Source organism: Staurois parvus, unplaced genomic scaffold (assembly GCF_062004578.1).
Source record: "Staurois parvus isolate SC_StPar_1 unplaced genomic scaffold, SC_StPar_1.0 ptg000297l, whole genome shotgun sequence".
In the NCBI taxonomy this organism is placed as follows: domain Eukaryota; kingdom Metazoa; phylum Chordata; class Amphibia; order Anura; family Ranidae; genus Staurois; species Staurois parvus.
Genome location: NW_028318093.1, coordinates 6,499,477 through 6,519,049, shown reverse-complemented (window position 1 = coordinate 6,519,049; position 19,573 = coordinate 6,499,477). Strand labels below are relative to the sequence as shown.

Below are 19,573 nucleotides of genomic sequence, written 5' to 3'. Positions count from 1 at the left end.
AAGCAAAAAACCTTCCCTTACACCCAGTGCTCAAGCATGAGCAGCCAATAACCCGGCTTGAACACTGCCCATGGGGGAAGGGAGAAAGTCATTAAAGTGAAACTTTACCCATAACAGTTTGATAACAATTAGTGTTCTTTAGCAAAAGAACATTTATTCCACATTAATAATTATGCTACCAAAATTAGTGTGTGCTGTAAATTGCCCCCCCGACATTGCTCCTGTTCTTGCTGGAGGCTGCCATTTTGTTGAAGTCCCTTTCTCATTCCCCCCCTCCTTGGTCTCTAAAATTATGTCACTTTCTTCAATTAAAATATGTACATTTCCATCCTTGATTGTATGTCTTAAGCAGCCATAGATGGATTGAAATACAGCTGGTTCAGCAGGTTGATTTCGATCCATCTATGAGTAGGCTGGTTGTGCTGAAGTTGATTTACTGATCGACTTCAATACAACCAGCCTGTTTTTTTTTTCCATAGGATTACTGTCACCAGCTATAGCTGGCAGCAGTAATCATTGTAATTTGATGGCAGGGAAGCCTCCTGTCAGAATATAATAGCTCAGTGGGAGTGTTGATGGGGGAATCAAGCGATTCTCTTTCCTTCAACCTATTGCTGCAGGAAAGGAAACTGCTTAATGTATGACCTCCCTTAGGTAGAGAGGAAGGCTGACAAAAGTCTACAGTGCTGAAGTTCAAGGATCTGTCTAGGAGAATAACAGGAAAACGATAAGACACTATCCTTGGAAATGTAATTCTTTTGTTTTTCCATGGCAGCAGAGTTTGTCCTGTCACCTCTCCTGCTTTCCTCTCCCCTCTCCCTAATCTGTGTTCCCTCCGTTCAGTCTGTACGATTCTTGTTGCTTTCTTTCCCATTCAGCAACAGTAAATCTTAAAGCGGTCAGCTGATTGGCCTCTAGTGGCTCTGCTTTTACGCACAGGGCTGAGATTAGACTGCAGCTGAGCATGTGCAAAAATGGGCGAGACAGTGTATTACTAGGTTTTAGTCAATATAGACACTTTTAAATATTTTAAATAGCTATGCTTGCAAAATTAGCCAGCCTGAAGTGATCTATCAGGGCTTTATTTTCTGACTAAAGTTTTACCACTTTAAAGCTGGATAAACACTATTAGAATTGTGTTCAAAATTGTTCATTTTAGGAACATTGGTTTGACTTTCTAATCATTTGTGGAGTCAAATCAATGTTCGTATTTTCTTGTTACTGCAATAAAAAACAAAGGAGTAGGAGCAGCATGCTGTAAAGTCCATTTGTTTCAAAATCAAATGAACAACATTTGTCAAACTGTCAATAGTACTAATAATTTGCGTACACATTTTTTAAAGAAAATCTAATAGTGTATTATCCAGCTTTACCCAATGAAAGTTCCAACAGAGACAGAAGTGCATGCTGGGATAAGTCCCAAGGCTCTGATAGAGGAATGCAGTGAAGCAGAGCATCACTTTACCTTCATCCTTACCATTACCTTCCTCCTTTCATCAAAACAGCAACCAACATGCAGTCCAGTCCTTGATACTAAGAGTGTTGTGTCTGTCCATGCCTCCTCCATTACATCACCTTGACCGATTGCATAGCCTCTATAGATTCAAGTGGCAGAGCTACTTTTGAATTATGGGTAGTGGGCTTTTATCTTGCTGCAACCCAGCTTACCTAAAGACCTGCTGATAGAGAAAATGTCTCCTAAAAGGAACTACAAGAGAAATCCTTGCAAATGTGAATGCATAGCACTGATCACTGTATTAGTGTCACTGTAGATGTAAGCGACACCGAGTCAGTTCCCCCCAGTGTCAGAATGCCCGCCACAGTCCTGCTATAAGTCACTGATCGCCACCATTAATTGTACAACAAAAAATCCCAGTATATCTACCGCCATTAGTAAACGCTATAACTTTCACATAAAACCAATTAATTTACATGTATTGGGATTTTTTTTTAGCAAAGACGTAGCAGAATAGATTTTGGCCTAAATGTATAACAAAATGTGATTTTTTAATTTTTTTTTACTGGATCTGTTGAATAGCAAAAAGTCCAAAATATTGCTTTTTTTCTCAAAATGGTTGGTCTTTTTTATTTATAGCGCAAACAAATTAAAAAACTGCACAGGAGATCAAATACAACTGAAATAAAGCTCCATTTGTGGGAAAAAAAGGACAAATTTAATTTGGGTGCAGCGTTGCATGTCCGCGCAATTGTCCATTAAAGTAACGCAGCGCTGTATCACAAAACATCGCCTGGTCAGGAAGGGAGGTAAATCCGCAATAGGGCAAGTGGTTAATTGCTTGTAATAACTCTGTTCATCCAATAGGCTGAAAACTGAAGCAGCTGTTATAAATATCCATACATCTTTAAGCAGATGTAATTACAGCCTGACCCCCAACGTATATACACAAGTGCAAGCACCTATTTCCTGCATGTCAATCATTGCTTAGACATCAATCATTTAAATAAGTGACAATTATGGTTGTCAAAACACTTTGAGGACAACACTGGCACCCACATTGACTAAAATGACACTTTAGGTTTAATCATGACATTTACACCCTGGGGAGGGAGAGGGGGATTATCACACTGAAATGAGACCTGCTAAATTAGACCTGCCTGCAGAAATGCCTTCAATGTCAAGGTGTGAGAGAGAGCCTAGATTTTAATTATTAAGACCATCTGTTGAAAAACGATGGGATGAATATTGATGACGTCTCGGAATGCGTCCAAAGTTTAGCATGGAACAGAAACACAAAACCATTCCGGTAACAAGACCTGACTAAGAAAGGCATAGCATGGAGATATTAGCAAGGGTGGCACTTCAATTGCAGTCGTACCAGCAGTGTTTCTCATACCAGACATACACAGAACTATGAGTGGATGAATAATTTGGAAGTCAGAGCTCTAGAGCAAATTCCTTCAAAGATTAAAACTTTCCCCAAACACTAATGAGAAAACACAAACATAGGATTTAATAACATTGGGACACACATGTACAATGCATTCTGTAAGCTCAGTTAGCAAGAACACCATTTTCTATACCCCCTTCCCACCCCATCTCTCTCTCTATATATATATATATATATATATATATATATATATATATATATATATATATATATATATATATATATATATATATATATATATATACATATACATATACATATACATATACATATACATATACATATACACACACACACACACACACACACACACACACACACACACACACACACACACACACATATATATATATATATATATATATATACACACACACATATATACATATACACACACACATATATACATATATATACACACACATATATATATATATATATATATATATATATACACATATACATATACATATATACACACATACACACATATATATACACACACATATATATATACACACATATATATATATACACACATGCACACACTCACCAGCCACTTTATTAGGTACACCTTGCTAATATCAGGTTGACCCCTTTTGCCTTCAGAACTACCTTAATTTTAATTGTGGCATAGATTCAACAAGGTGTTGGAAACATTCCTCAGAGATTTTGGTTCATATTGACATGATAGCATCAAGCTGCAGATTTGTCTGCTGCACATCCATGAATCGTTAGTACGAGGCCGGATGGATTCAGGCTTTCATTTTGTTTACATCAAATTCTGACTCTACCATCCGAATCGAGACTCATAAGACCAGGCAATGTATTTTTAATCTTCAACGCTCCAATTGTGTTGAGCCTGTGTGAATTGTCACCCTCGTTTCCTGTTCTTAGCTGACAGGAGTGGCACCCGGTGTGGTCTTCTGTTGCTGTAGCCCATCCACGTCAAGGTTCGACATGTGTCAGAGATGGTATTCTGCATACCTTGGGTGTAACAAGTGGTTATTTGAATTACTGTTGCCTTTAAATCATTTCGAACCAGTCTGCCCATTCTCCTCTTACCCCTGACATCAACATGGCATTTTTGTCCACACAACTGCCACTCACTAGAGATATTTTCTCTTTTTTGGACCACTCTCTGTAAATCCTAGAGATGGTTGTGTGTGAAAATCCCAGTAGATTAACAATTTTTGAATACTCATACCAGCTTGTCTGGCACCAACAATTATGCCACGTTCAGTCGCTTAAATCCCCTTTCTTCCCCATTCTGATGCTTGGTTTGAACTTCAGCAAATATTTCAGTAATGCAACTTAAAAGGTGAAACTAATATATGAGATAGACTCATTAAATTCAAAGCAAGATAGTTCAAGCCGTGATATGTCATAACTGTGATGATTATAGTTTACAGCTCATGAAAACCCCAAATCCACAATCTCAGAAAATTAGAATATTACATGCAATCAATAAAACAAGGATTGTACATAGAACAATATCGGACCTCTGAAAAGTATAAGCATGCAAATGTACTCAGTACTTGGTTTGGGCCCTTTTGCAGCAATTATTGCCTCAATGAGGTGTGGCATGGAAGCTATCAGCCTGTGGCACTGCTGAGGTGTTATGGAAGACCAGGATGCTTCAATAGCGGCCTTCAGCTCTTCTACATTGGTCCGTCTCATGTGTCTCATCTGTCTCTTGGCAATGCCCCATAGATTCTCTATGGGGTTCAGGTCAGGCGAGTTTGCTGGCCAATCAAGCACAGTAATCCCACGGTCATTGAACCAGGTTTTGGTGCTTTCGGCAGTGTGGGCAGGTGTCAAGTCCTGCTGGAAAATGAAGTCAGCATCCCCATAAAGCTCATCTGCGGAAGGAAGCATGAAGTGCTCCAAAATCTCCTGGTAGACGGCTGCGTTGACCCTGGACTTAATGAAGCACAGTGGACCAGCACCAGCAGATGACATGGCTCCCCAAATCAACACAGACTGTGGAAACTTCACACTGGACTTCAAGCATCTTGCAGTTTGTGCCTCTCCATTCTTCCTCCATACTCTGGGTCCTTGGTTTCCAAATGAGATGCAAAAGTTGCTCTCATCAGAAAAGAGGACTTTGGATCACTGAGCAACAAACCAGGTCTGTTTTTCTTTAGCCCAGGTAAGACGCTTCTGACGTTGTTTGTTGTTCAGGAGCGGCTTGACAAGAGGAATACGACATTTGAAACCCATGTCCAGGATCTGTCTGTGTGTGGCGGCTCTTGATGCACTGACTCCAGCCTCAGTCCACTCCTTGTGAAAGTCCCCAACACTTTTGAATGGCCTTTTCCTGACAATCCTCTCCAGGCTGCGGTCATCCCTGCTGCTTGTGCACCTTTTTCTTCCACACTTTTCCCTTCCACATAACTTTCTATTAATGTGCTTTGATACAGCACTTTGGGAACATCCAACTTCTTTTGCAATTACCTGTTGAGGCTTTCCTCCTTATGGAGGGTGTCAATGATGGTTTTCTGCACAACTGTCAGGTCAGCAGTCTTTCCCATGATTGTGATTCCTACTGAACCAGACTGAGAGACCATTTAAAAGCTCAGGAACCTTTTGCAGGTGTTATGGCTTAATTAGCTGATTAGAGTGGGACACTTTGAGCCTAGAATATTGCACCTTTTCACAATATTCTAATTTTCTGAGATTGTGGATTTGGGGTTTTCATGAGCAGTAAGCCATAATCATGACAATTATGACAAATCATGGCTTGAACGATCTTGCTTTGCATGTAATGAGTCTATCTCATATATTAGTTTCACCTTTTAAGTTGCATTACTGAAATAAATTAACTTTTGCACGATATTCTAATTTTTCGAGTTTCACCTGTATATATATCTATCCATCTGTGTGTTGTGTCAGATCAGAACAGTTCTGTGAAAGCATTTAGCTTAAAATGTATCTGCGAGTTGGATAAAAAGGTTTTAAACAACTGCTTTTCTCATAAACAAAAAGGACCTTCAGGTGTCCAGATATTCTGGACAATTTTCTGTACATTCCACTAAACCAGTATGCTCTGACGTACACATAGGATTCAGCTTTCAGGATCCTGAGCTGTGGCCTGTTACTTCCTTGACCCGCAATTGGTTAGAATAGCCACACAACAAAGTGAAGGGCCAATATTGAAAGAAAGATGAGAACAAGTCAGAGCCAGTGACCATGGAAGCTGACTGCTATTTGCATATTGCAGCACAACGACCCTTAAAGTTCTCTACAGGATACCAATGTGAAAGCTATACTGTGTCTGTGCCCTTAAAACTTATTGCATCCTTATAACTGCCAATAAATGCTTTCTCTCCTATCTTTTATGTGTCAAAGATATTTTGCATCTGATTCTGACACTCGTGACAAAATTTGGAAGAGTGAATTTCCACATGTGCACGGCTGTTGGAGCCATACAGAACTCAATCAGCAGGCATTGTTTTTTGCACAGAAAGCATTGAAGATTTCTGGAAATTCAACAGTTGCTGTCTTATAAGTTAAAGCAGAACTAATCTGAAAGTAATACTCACCTTCTCATTCTAGCAAGGTGATGGTTAAATCCCTTGCCAGCCACTGTCATCTCCTCCCTGGTTATTTCTGCCTCTTGACTGGTGGACTGACGTCATCCCGCGCATAGTTAAAGGAGCTTGTCAGTCCGACACAGCCAGAGGCTACCAGGAACGCACACTGAACCGTTCATGTGAAGCTCAGTTTGTATTCAATAGAAGACTGTGTGCAGACAGGTGTTTATTATTAGGGAAGAGCCTAGTACATCTCTTCTGCTATAAAGCGCTGCCTGTTTGCAATTTTTTATTAGTTAAATTGAGTTCCAATTTAAATTGGAACTAAACCCACATATTTAATGGTTTCACAAAACAGTTACATTCATGCCATACCTTGAATGATAACCGTTACAGTTACTAGTGTGCTTTTGCTAGCTCTCAACCAAAAGTTTAACTCATCAAAGGCTGGTGTCATATCTAATCACGTGCAGCACACTGCAGATCAAACAGAGGTCAAGACGGCAGTTTCCTTGGCTGTAAAGGATAGGAAGGTTTAATTCCATTTCAGGATACTAACAGAGCTTAAAGAAATTCTTCTACTGTACCTTTCAAGCAATATGAACAGCTCTGGACAATGAATAAAAAGGAATGATATATGCCTTAAAATTAATTCAGTGCTCACCATTTACTTCAATTAGGTTGGAATTCTTTTGGTTCAAGATGACATACAGTTCTCGCTGGTCAGACTTCTTCCCTACTATCCAATAATCACTCATTGCTTTTACTATGATCTCTTCATCTTCATCCGCTCTGTAAAAGCAGAAATTGGTCAGAACAAAGCAAAAAGCACAAGCAACTAATAAAAATGATGAGGAAAATGTACTAAAACTGGAGCAGACAGAATGCAGAGCAGCTGTGCAGAGTAACCAATCAGCTTTTATCTTCAGTTTGCTCAATTAAGCTTTGAACATAAAAAGATAGAAGCGGATTGGTTGACATGCACAGCTGCTCTGGATTCTGGCTTCTCCAGTCTTAAAGCAGACCTCTGGGCAAAAACTGCTTTACAGGTCTTTGTTGCTAATTTTCTACTTTCACTGAATATGTCATCCATCGTCTGGTTCACTCAGTAGTTGCTCTAAATTAGCCTATTCATTTTCAAATCAAACTGTTAATTCTCTTTGGTTTCCTGTTTGTAAGACCAGTGGCTGCTATGACTCTCCCAGCCACTGGTCTAGGCACAACCCTTCTGTAGTTCTTTCTCCAGGGAGTAGTGAAGTAACTCAGCCCCACTTGCTGTGGTGGGCAGACAGACTCTCAGACACATTCAGTATGCACAGGCCTAGTGTACCCACCCACATTCCCTACAATTCCCTGTGATTGATGGGAACTGTAGTTTCTTGTTACTGGAGGGAGAGAGGGAGAGCGAGAGCGAGAGAGAGCGAGGGAGAGCGAGGGAGAGCGAGGGAGAGCGAGGGAGAGCGAGGGAGAGCGAGGGAGAGCGAGGGAGAGCGAGGGAGAGCGAGGGAGAGCGAGGGAGAGCGAGGGAGAGCGAGGGAGAGCGAGGGAGAGAGGGAGAGAGAGGGAGAGAGAGGGAGAGAGGGAGAGAGGGAGAGAGGGAGAGAGGGAGAGAGAGAGAGAGAGAGAGAGAGAGAGAGAGAGAGAGAGAGAGAGGATGTAATCCCTGCTGTTACAACTCCTCATTGGCAGAGAAAAAGCTGTCTTGACTTACAGAGATGAGGTCATGGAAATTCAATAAACTTTTCTCCTCAAAAGTAGGGATATTCAAGATTTTATTTACGGTTTAGTGATTTAGGGGGGGTGTAGTAATGGGTGTTTTTTGCCTATCCCCGAGTTCTTCTTTAAATTAAAGTCCCTCAATGCGTTTGCAATACATGACCAATGCAGTATTTTATAGAACTAGTAGTCACAATTGTCTCCAAAATTAATTTTAGATTCTCCCTGCTGTGTAGCATAATTTAACATTGCAATGTAATATTTTAACATTTTCTCTGATTTTCTTTTGGGGGTATGTAAAGCCAAGAAAATTTGTTTTGGCTTAAGTGGGGAATGGTTAGGACCCCCATCAATTTTTTTTTTTGCCTGAGTCTTATAGAAGAGCTTTACTTCAGACAAAAGATTTTTCCTTCCCCAGGTAAAGCTCAGTTCAATGCACATGTGAAAACACAACTTAATCTACTTGTGTGTTTAAGAAAATAGTTAACTATTGTATTGTTAAATAAAACTAGCACTCAAATCTTTTATATTGATATTAGCATCCTGTAATCCTCACACTGCAGCAATCAGATTATATAGAGGAACAGCAGGCCAAAGCATACATTAGTTGTCTGTTGAACATAGTGGAACAAATGTGCAATTATGGAGGTTATGTACTTCTCAGTGGTGAGTACTATCCTGCCCTGGTCTAGTACAGTAGGGACTAGCTAGAGAGGGATCACTTTGACACATCTTGAACACTTGCTGTAATATGTGAACCAAGGATCCCAGTTTTTATGCAAAAGTTTACTAGAAATATGTGAGATGTATAGCAGTGTGCATAGGGTTCATTTACAATCAACTGCTATGGTAGCCTCCTTTTTTCTTACAACTTTCCATTAACCACTTCCTGTCTGGACCATATACATAAAAGACCAGACGGGAACAGTGCCGAAGCGGATCGCCATTTATAAAAACGGCCCCCACATTCACTGCCTGTGCATGCGGCACCGTGATCCGATGCCCGCTGTGTCTGGAGGTCCCGATTCATGTAATCACCGATTGGCCAATCAGTGATCACATGAATAGTAGTAAACAAGATGTCACTTCCTGATATCATTGCTTACTACGTGTGAAATCTGTGAATGATCACAGAGGTCACATGGTACAAGGCTATTCACAACAGCCTTGTACCATGTGACAAGCTGTGACCAATTACACTCCCACAGTATTTCTCAATGGCTGCAAGAATGCAGCCAGAGAGAATGAGAAATTATTGCTTTTACAGCCTTTATGTCGACGGCAAAAAAAAGAATATATAATATTAAAATACAAATACTATCAAAAAGTAAAATAAAAATTGTGAATTTAAAAAAAAAAAAAAAAAGTTGTCATTTTTGGTTAAAAACTAATATTGGGTAATTTTTTTGTTTACTAAAAAGATAGCTGAATACATTTTGGCCAAGATTTATGAAGAAAGATTATTTATTTGCAAAATTTTATAAGAAAAACACTTTTCAAAATGTTTGGACTTTTACATTTACATAGCAAAAAAATAAAAATCCCAGTGGTGAATAAATACCACCAAAATAAAGTTTTATCTGTCTCAAAAAAATGCTGAAAAATTCATATGGGTACAGTGTTGCATGACTACACAATTGTCATTCAAAGTGTGATAGCACTGAAAGCTGAAAATTGGCCTGGACAGGAAGGGGGTAAAAGTGTCCGGACTTGAAGTGGTTAAGATGAAGCCCAGATTGATTAAAATTAAAAAACAAAACAAAACAAAATCACCCTAAACAGAATATAGGTAGAAACCATGAAGTTGCAAACCTTGTAAAATCACTATTAATGTCCCCAAGTATCTTCATTAGCTCTGGCTGTACAGAAGTCAGTGAGACGCTGGGGGTTTTCTTGAGGTGTATTGTACTTTTCTCTGCTAGGTTCATGTGGTTAAAATAAATAAATTTAAACTGTGGTTCTTTCTCTGACCTGAAGCAAAAGAGAGAAAAAAAAAAGTATTTCACTTCTGGGAAAGACATTATGGGGAACATCACATCAAAACCATACTAGTTCTTCTAATTAATACATCACTATTACAACAGACAAATCCACAAACTGGTGCAACTTAACCACTTGAAGTCCAGGACTTTTTTAAAATGATCTAAAGACAGCAAGTGGTTAAAATAAGTTTATGGCTGCAGCCATGAGCTTGGTATAATTTTCTTCAGCCAGTGATCAGCTTTTCAGTAAAAGTACCACGAGAAGTGTGAGGAATGAGGGGATCAGTTCCTTGATCTCGTCTGCAATTAATGAAGCCAGAACTGAAAAGCATTTCATCACTTCCGGTTTCAGAGTGGTAATTCTCCAGCTACTGAAGCTGGTGAAGTAGCTAATCAAGCACAAAAGTGCTTGATTAACTTAAGTAGACACACTGGGGGTCTAACAGACCCCTAAAGTGTCCATAATAAGAACCTGTCACCTGTCCTTACCAATTACGTAGGGGGACTGTAAGCCCCTCTAACTACGAATAAACTTAAGAAAATATATATAATAAAACATTTTTTAAAGCACCCCGTCCTCCCATTTGCAAACACGCAAATGCCAAAGCACGTGTAGGGCTTGCATACATGTATGTAAACAGCAATTGCACCACGTATGTAAACAGCAATTGCACCACATATGTGACTGCAAACATCTGAGCGAGAGCAACAATTCAAGGGCCATAATTCATTGTGAACGCTAAAATGTAAAAGGTTTTTACAGCATTATCTTAGAAAAATTTTAAGTAACGTAGTCTTTTGATATTTCACAGACAATTTTGATCTTGATATGTTTGGTATCAGTTTACTCAAATCAACTACCTTTTTTATATTTTATCAAGAAATTGGGTATTATGTGTTTGTGTGCTAAAATCCACTTACTGTACTTTTTCTGAAAATACATTGTGTGCACATTTATTAGGCAAGCAAGCATTTTGACCAAATCATAATTTTTATGCATATTGTCTAACTCCAAGCTGTATACACTTGAATGCTTATTGGATTTAAGCATATCAGGTTATGTGCATTTGTGTAATGAAGGAGGGTGTAGCCACAGAGATCAACACCCTATTTCAAGGTATGCATAATTATTAGGCAGCTTCTTTTCTCCAGGTAAAATGGGCCAAAATAGAGATTTAACTGACTCTGAAAAGTAAAAAAAAATAAAAAAAAGTCTTTCAAAAGGGATGCAGGACTCTTGAAAAAGTGCTAAGATGTTGGGGCGTGACCCATCAAATGCTTTGTTGCAAATAGTCAACAGGGTTGCAAGAAACGAGTTGAGAGACAAAAAAAAAAAAAAAAGAAAATTAACTGCCAAATATTTGAGAAGAATCAAACATGAAGCTACTAGGTACCCATTATCCTCCACAGCTTTCATATTTTAGAACTGCAACCTACCTGGAGTGCCCAGAGGTACAAGGAGTTTCGTGCTCAGAGAAATGGCCAAGGTAAGGTAAGCTGAAACCCCACCACCATTGAACAAGACATGTTGAAATGTCAAGTCTGGGCCAAGAAATATCTAAAGAAGGTTTTATGGACTGATGAGATGAGATTGCCTCCTGACGGACCAGATGGGTGGGCCCGTGGCTGAATCAGTAATGGGCACAGAGCACCACTTTGACTAAGACTTCAGTGAGGTGGGGTACTCGTAAGGGCTGGTATTATTAAAGATGAGTTAGTTGGACCTTTTTGAGTTGAAGATGGACTCAAAATCAACTCCAAAACCTACTGTCAGTTTTTAGAAGACACTTTCTTCGAGCAGTGGTACAGGAATAAGTCTGCACCTTTCAAGGAGACCATGATATTTATGCAGGACAATGCTCCATTGCATGCATCGAAGTACTCCACTGTGTAGTTAGCTAGTAAAGGCCTTACAGATGAAAGAATAATGACATGGCCCACTTCCTCACCTGACCTAACCCCTATGGAGAACTTATGGGCCCTTTTTAAAACGGGAGATTTACGGTGAAGGAAAAGAGTACACCTCTCTTAATGTCTGGGAAGCTGTGATTGCTACTGCACAAAAAGTTGATTGTCAACAGATCAAGAAACTGACAGACTCCATGAATGGAAGGCTTATGACTGTTATTGAAAAGAATGGTGGCACTGTAGTTCAATAATGAAATTAATCCTCAAAAATACAACTTGCCTAATAATTGATCACACAGTGTATGCATTTGATAAGCAGCTTCATAAATATTGTGACATAAAAAAAATTCCAGTTGCCACCAATTTATTCTACAGGACTGCTGCTTTCAGAAAATATATAATGTTTAGGGATTCCATGTAATTTTCTAGCAAAAAAAAACAAAAAACAATTGCAGATTTTAACAAATGTGTGAAAAGTGGTTAAAACACAGCAGATTTCAAAGGCACCCTATAAACCTACAAGGTCAGTTCTACTACCATTGCATGACTATTTCAGTGTAGAATGGTTTGGGTGGGGACAGGGTGGTAGCACAAGTGGCTCTACTGGGTGAACAGGGGTTGGTATGACTCCTAGAGGCTGAACCCACCTGCATTGACCAATACCTGAAATATCAGCAGCAGACCTGTCTGTAAAGGTATGGAACATGCGGCAGAACAAAACGCTAGTCACCAAGCAGTGCCTGCAAATACCTTTAGGCCCCTTTCATCTGGGACGGATATATCAGCGTGATCTGCCTGCTCAGCGGAGAATCTCTCTGCTGAGCTGCTGCAGGCCAGACACAGACACTACCCTCTGATTTTAATGGGACGGTCAGATGGAAACGGACCACCTATCCGTTCCCACCTGATTGTCATCCAATCCAATCTGCTGGAAGAATGGGGAACGATCCCCATCCGTCTGTTTTTGGCATACAGGATCAGATCAGATGCCGGCAGGTGTCAGTGGACTATTGTCTGCTGACACCTGCCAATCCATAGATGTCTATAGAGGGACCAATCAGGTCCGTCTAAAGAATGAACAAGTGGTCTCCATCGGTCCGCTTGTGTGAAAGGGGCTTTATATGCTTTCTTCAGCACTGCTGCTGTCCCATATTCTTGTGTGCTACATCATCAGCACTATGTTGAGCATTAACAAGTGTCTACAATCGCACAATATTGCACCACTGAATTCTTGTCACTAAGGGAGCTAAACAAAATGTGTAAATGTTTGTGCAAGGCACCACTTAATGCCATCATTACATTACACGTATACAGTAAGAGAACAATCAAAGCCCATTGTTACATACCCTGATATTCTTCTGTTGATGTTGTACTGTTCACAGATGTCCGAGGCTAGCACTGTTAGTTGAGGTCCTACAAGACTATCCAGTTTTCTACAGAAATCTGGTGTTAGCTGCACAGAAGCTATGAAAATGGAGAAAAAAAAAATAAGCACATGTGTTTTACCTCCATCAGAGCTCATAATATATAATAATGATGATTAATTATCAAGATCCTTTCAGACGAAGTCTGGAAGTGACAAAACGCGTTAGAGAACGCAACGTCAAGACGCACACACGAAAACCAGAAGTGCTGCCGTGGCCATTTTAACTACTGGAAATGGTGTTTTCCATGCCCTATTGTTTGCAAGGCTGGTGTAGTTTGCCACAGAGCTGATATTTTTTATCCCCAATGTAAGTCATTTAATAAATTTATCCCTATACTTGGAATTCTATTATAGGAGTCTCCTTTGCTTTATGAGGAATATGGAGGATGGGCTCCTGAAGTGAAGGAAAACTTGGAAGTAATACTTTACCAGAGATTTCGTGATAAGCTTATGAATATTACCAGGAGGGTATCACGGGATTGAAATAGGATTGGAATCCTTCCTACTGGATTTACTTGTGTTTGCTTTGGGTGGATTTTTGATTTGGACTTGAATTGGACTATTTTTATTTTATATTATATTTTGTGTATAGTTTATTTTATATTTTATTCATAAGTACTTTTGGGAATGTTTGATTAGATAATAGATTAGTCACTGAGGTTATTTTATTAGTTCTACGTTCTAGGGAGAAAGTGTTACTTTCTAGTGGGGGATTCACATATTGGAGGTGTATTTGATTTCGATGATTAATTATCACCACCCCAGGTATATACAGTACAACTAAAGCACAGTCAAATTGCATCCATTTAGGTCAAACCTATGTCTGAAACACAAGATCATCATACAACTGATATTTGGTTTGGGATTACTATGGTAGATTCAGCAATTCCAACATTCCTATCCAAATAAAAAAACCTTTGACAGCAGTGCAAAACAGCCTGGCAGCTTAAGGGCCAGTTCACACTATAGAAACGCAGTCTGGATGCGTTTTTGCATGCGCGTTTTGGGCACATTCCGGTGTGTTTTTGATGCATTCCAATTAATTTTTTCCCCTCTATGTTTCTTCAATTTAAATACGGACATGTGTGTTCCAGGTGCATTTTACCGTGTTCCAGTACAGTTCTGTGCAGAAAAAAAAAACCACGCAGCATGTTCTACTTTTTTTCTGCATCCGAAGTGCACTGCAAATGCAAGCACTGATATGAACAAGGACATTGACAACCATAAAACCTACTTTGTGTGTTTTGGATGCAGAAAAAAAGCAACTGAAAACGCATGTAGTGTGAACTGGCCCTTAATCATAAAAAAAAAATGTGGCCTTCAAACCAAAACTGTTATTTCAGTTATTGATTGAAGTCCAGCGGATTAAAAATTGCCAATTATCCTTGTTTACTACACCCAATGGCATGTAAGGTCACACGGTTTCCGTAAAATCCGTAAGAGTGGCATTTAAATATTACCTGCAGGTGCATCTTCCTAGTGCTTCCTAGTGAATGGCAATTCTTTGGCCCGTAGTAAATGCTTTGTTAAATCCCCATTTACGGCTTTATAAATATGTCCCTTTTTGTTTGTGTTATGTGTCAGAGCTGTTAGCCTGGAGCCTACAAATATGGACAAGTGCTAGATGAATCTTAAACTGCCCACACGTTTCCTACAGATTGCAAATCACTTTTAAGATTTAGAAAAAAAAAAAAAAAACTATTTAGTGCGGGAACCTACCTAAACAATCCATTTAAATTTATAAAATGTATTTAAAGCTAGCCACACACTTTGCAATCTAAATATTACATCTCTGTACAATCTTCCTTAGATCTACCAATAACAATGTAACGTAAGCCCCTTCCCTAAAAATCTATTCAATTGGCATCCAAGCATGTTGGCCCTCATTTTACTTCATTGTCAGTGGATCTAAAAGATCGCACAATAAGACTGTGTGGCCTGCTTTAACCACTTCCTGTCCAGCCCATGTAAATGTTCACGCGGGAGCACGTTTCTAAACGTCCCCTTCGCATCCATTGCCTTTGCGCACTCCCTGGGAGCGAGCGGCACCACGAGCGGTGCCTGCTGTGCCCAGAGGAACACAGATCACTGTACGGCACATCTGTGTGAGGTCCCGATTTATGTGATCACTGATTGGCCAATCAGTGATCACATGAATAGTAGTAAACAAGATGTCACTTCCTGACATCATTGCTTACTACTTGAGAAATCTGTGAATGATTACAGAGGTCACATGGTACAAGGCTATTCACAACAGTCTTGTATCATGTGACAAGCTGTGACCAATCACAGCTCGCACAGTATTTCTCAATGGCTGCAGGAATGCAGCCAGAGAGAAGGAGAAATTATTACTTTTCACAGCCTTTATGGGTGTAAAAAAAAAAAAAAAAAAATCTTCATCACCCCCTACAAGTAGTAGAGTGTCACTATGGGGACATTGTACTGCTAGGGTGACCGTATGTAAAAAAACAAAAAAAACAAATAAAAAAACAAAATAAAAATGTAAAAGAAATTTAGAAAAATTATACAAATTTTTGTTAATAAACCAATTTGTTTTTTTTAACAAAAAAGATAACTGAATACATTTTGGCCAAGAGTTAAGAAGAAAGATTTTTTTATTTGCAAAATGTTATAATAAAAACACATTTTTTCAAACTTTTTGAACATTTTCATTTATATAGCAAAAAAATAAAAATCCCAGTGGTGAATAAATACCACCAAAATAAAGTTTTATCTGTCTCAAAAGAATGCTAAAAAATTCATATGGGTACAGTGTTGCATGACCGCGCAATTGTCATTCAAAGTGTGATAGCACTGAAAGCTGAAAATTGGCCCGGGCAGGAAGGGGGTGAAAGTGTCTGAACTTGAAGTGGTTAAAAGGAGATTCTACAACTAGTTTGTACTTTATGTGGACAGCCTAAAAGCTGTTCTTCAGTCACTTCTGCAAAAATTAAAACTCACATAAACAAGAGAGAAGAGCACACAAGCTCTGGTACAATACCCTTTATTTTATAATAAAACCTAGATAAAAAAGCACACACAAGCAAAACTGAATCAGAGCTTATCAATCACATCTCCCCACCACGGTACTGTGCACCAAAATCCTCACAGCCCTTGATAGGAGGTCCAGCTGACAGTGTAGATATGGCAGTAGTCCTGGCTGGATGCAGTCGCCGCTGTCTGCTGCCTTAGCCACACTGTCAGCTGGAGCTCCAATCAAGAGCTGTGAGAAGATTTTGGTGTACAGTGCCATAGTGGAAAGATGTGACTGAGAAGTTCGGATTCATTTTTGCTTGTGAGTGCATTTTACCTAGTTGTTATTATAGGATAAAGGGTATTACACCAGAGCCTGTGCGCTCTTCTCTCTTATGTTTTTACAGTTTCCAGTGCTCACTGGTTGTGAGAAAAGCAAGGTCATGGTGCAGTTGAAGATTAACCTTTTCAAGGCTGGAATTATATTGAACTTTCAGACCCTCTTTGCGCAGGTCACCTGTGGTGTTACCGCAAGTACTGCCATATGGGTTTACAAAAAAATAAAAATTGGCAGCTGCAAAAACTATACGAGGTGGTATCAAAAAGCTGAGACTAGTTTTGTAACACGCCAACAGATGGCAGCACAAGGCTGCATGCACAATCACAGGGAGCAATGACTTTCATAAGTCAGTGTGCCAAAAGATATCGTAGAGGAAGATGAAAGAAAGAGCGCACAAACCTTGCGCATTACCTCAATAAATAGTGACTAATTTTATTAATAAGGAAATATACTCACAAAGTGATGGTATAACAGGCATAAGTAACCATAATCCAAACAGGGTTGCAGGTAAATCGAAAAGGGGGGGGGGGAATGAAGGCAAACGCGTTTCGAAGGGTGCTCCCTTCTTCATCAGAGCTGATAAAAAAAAAACAAATGCAAATACAAATACAGATTCCCCTCAAACTATTTACATGAATCATGATGAGCATAATCCAGCATAGCAATACACATGAAAATACTCATGGTAATGTGTGTATTGCTATGCTCATCTAACAGTATCGCCACCTGTTATACCATCATGATTCATGTAAATAGTTTGAGGGGAATCTGTATTTGTTTTTTTTTTTTTATCAGCTCTGATTAAGAAGGGAGCACCCTTCGAAACGCATTAGCCTTCATTTTCCTCCCCTTTTCGATTTACCTGCAACCCTGTTTGGATTATGGTTACTTATGCCTGTTATACCATCACTTTGTGAGTATATTTCCTTATTAATAAAATTAGTCACTATTTATTGAGGTAATGCGCAAGGTTTGTGCGCTCTTTCACCTTCCTCTACAGTTTTATTAAGCTTCCTCAGCTTCATGTTAGAGCTGCACAACCTCTGATCACCAGCGGATAAACACACAACACGCTGCTTGTCACAAACGCCTGTTTGATTTGAGTCTTTGAGCGCAGGAGATAATGGATCTTTGGTGACTGCCAAAAGATATCATCCTGTGTACATCGGGAACTGTGCAACTGGTGCTATTTTGACCACGTGTGTTACCATGTCTGCCATTTCATCATGGACAGCAAGTTAGAACTAGGAGCAAACGTGAAATTATGCGTGAAACTGGGCAGATCTGCCACAGAGACATTTGACATGATTTGGCAAGTTTATGCAGGAGTCATTTGAGGTCTTTTGAGCGGCATGTGGGCTTCAAGAGTGGAAGAAGACGAGAAATCAACAAGCTCAACCCCCGAAAACGTCAAAACCATTTGGCAACTTGTGCATGATTGTCAGCGAACAATCCACAACATGGCTGCCGTTGCCAGTGTGTCATATGGAACAGTCTGGGAAATCCTCACGTGTGATTTGAACATGTGTGTCTGCCAAGTTCGGCCCCCAGCTGCAATGATCTCACTTCCACACCAACCCTATTTGCCAGAATTGACTCCTGCAGACTTCGCCCTCTCCCCAAAAATGAAGATCCAGCTGAAAGGTCCCTGTTTTGACTACATTTCGGAGATCAAGCATGAATAACAGAAGGTGCTTGACACGCTTTGAAAAGAAGACTTCCAGGACACATTCCAGAAGTGGCAGCTAAAGTTGGGAACGCAGTATAGCTGTGCAAGGGGACTATTTTGAAGGTGATAGTTTGTAAATGTAAATAAAGTACTTTCTTGTAACAGAGCAAGTCCTGAAACTTTTTGATACCACCTTGTAGCTGCTGTCAAAACCAGGTACTCGATCTCCCCCTCCCTCCAAACAAAATGCATTTCAAATGTGGCATAGCAGGGGGGAGGAAGAGTAGAACTTTCCCTCTTGGGTGAAGTTCCACTTTAAAGTGTTAGTTCACCTATACCAGAAACCTGTTTATGCAGATAAGGGGTGTCTGTGGGTAACAAACTGCGTGTCTGACTAAAGTTGAATAATACCCTTGCTATAGGTGTAGGCCATTTATGTACCTCATGAATCCTGACTGGAATACTCCCAGGACATTGCTAGGATGTTGCCAAGTGAGGCCTAGTCATTACTGCTCACCTCCACCATCCCAGGAGTGAGATTTTTCTCTGAATCAAAACCCCTCCCATGCCCTCTCTCCCCTGATGCAGTAGCTCTGAGCTCAGCCTCTGACAGCTCACTCCTGTGATGGTGGAGGTGAGCAGTAATGACTAGGCCTCACCTAGCAACGCCCTGGGAGTTTTCCAGTAATGGTTCAGGAGGTATATAAATGGCCTACACCTATAACACGGGCATTATTCAACTTTAGTCAGAGCTGCACAGTTTGTTTTTATCTATGGACACCCCTTATTTGCATAGGCAGCTTTTTGGTAAAAGGTGAAATATCCCTTTAAGTCTGTTCTTGACCTCTTTGGCCCTATCAGGGGTTCTCAAGCTAGCATAGTTCTCATGGTCAGTAAAGTTTTAGTTAAATATTTTTGTTTTTAGAATGTTCCTTGAACTTTCTAATTGTTAGTGGGGTCAAATCGATGTGCATTTTCTACTATAGTGCCGAAAAGATTTGAAGGAGTGGGATAAAAATGTTTTCTTGAAATTCCAAATTCTAACTTTTTTTTTGTTCAGGTAAAAAAACAAAAAACAAAAACAAAACAAAAAAAAACATACATATTGTATGAA

At 39.7% G+C, this 19,573-nt stretch overlaps 1 protein-coding gene across 4 annotated transcripts in view; it reads right to left on the bottom strand.

Annotated features, from left to right (window-relative positions):
* Nucleotides 1-19,573, bottom strand: part of CCZ1 (CCZ1 vacuolar protein trafficking and biogenesis associated) — a 67,849-nt gene that overhangs the window by 766 nt on the left and 47,510 nt on the right. For all 4 annotated transcript variants that reach the window (XM_089682749.1, XM_089682751.1, XM_089682748.1 and 1 more), the window contains 3 exons: nt 13,398-13,515; nt 9,974-10,132; nt 7,110-7,237 (listed from right to left, as the gene is read on the bottom strand). In XM_089682749.1, the coding sequence (XP_089538875.1) occupies nt 7,110-7,237; nt 9,974-10,132; nt 13,398-13,515 (405 nt within the window). The remainder of the gene's footprint in view (nt 1-7,109; nt 7,238-9,973; nt 10,133-13,397; nt 13,516-19,573) is intronic.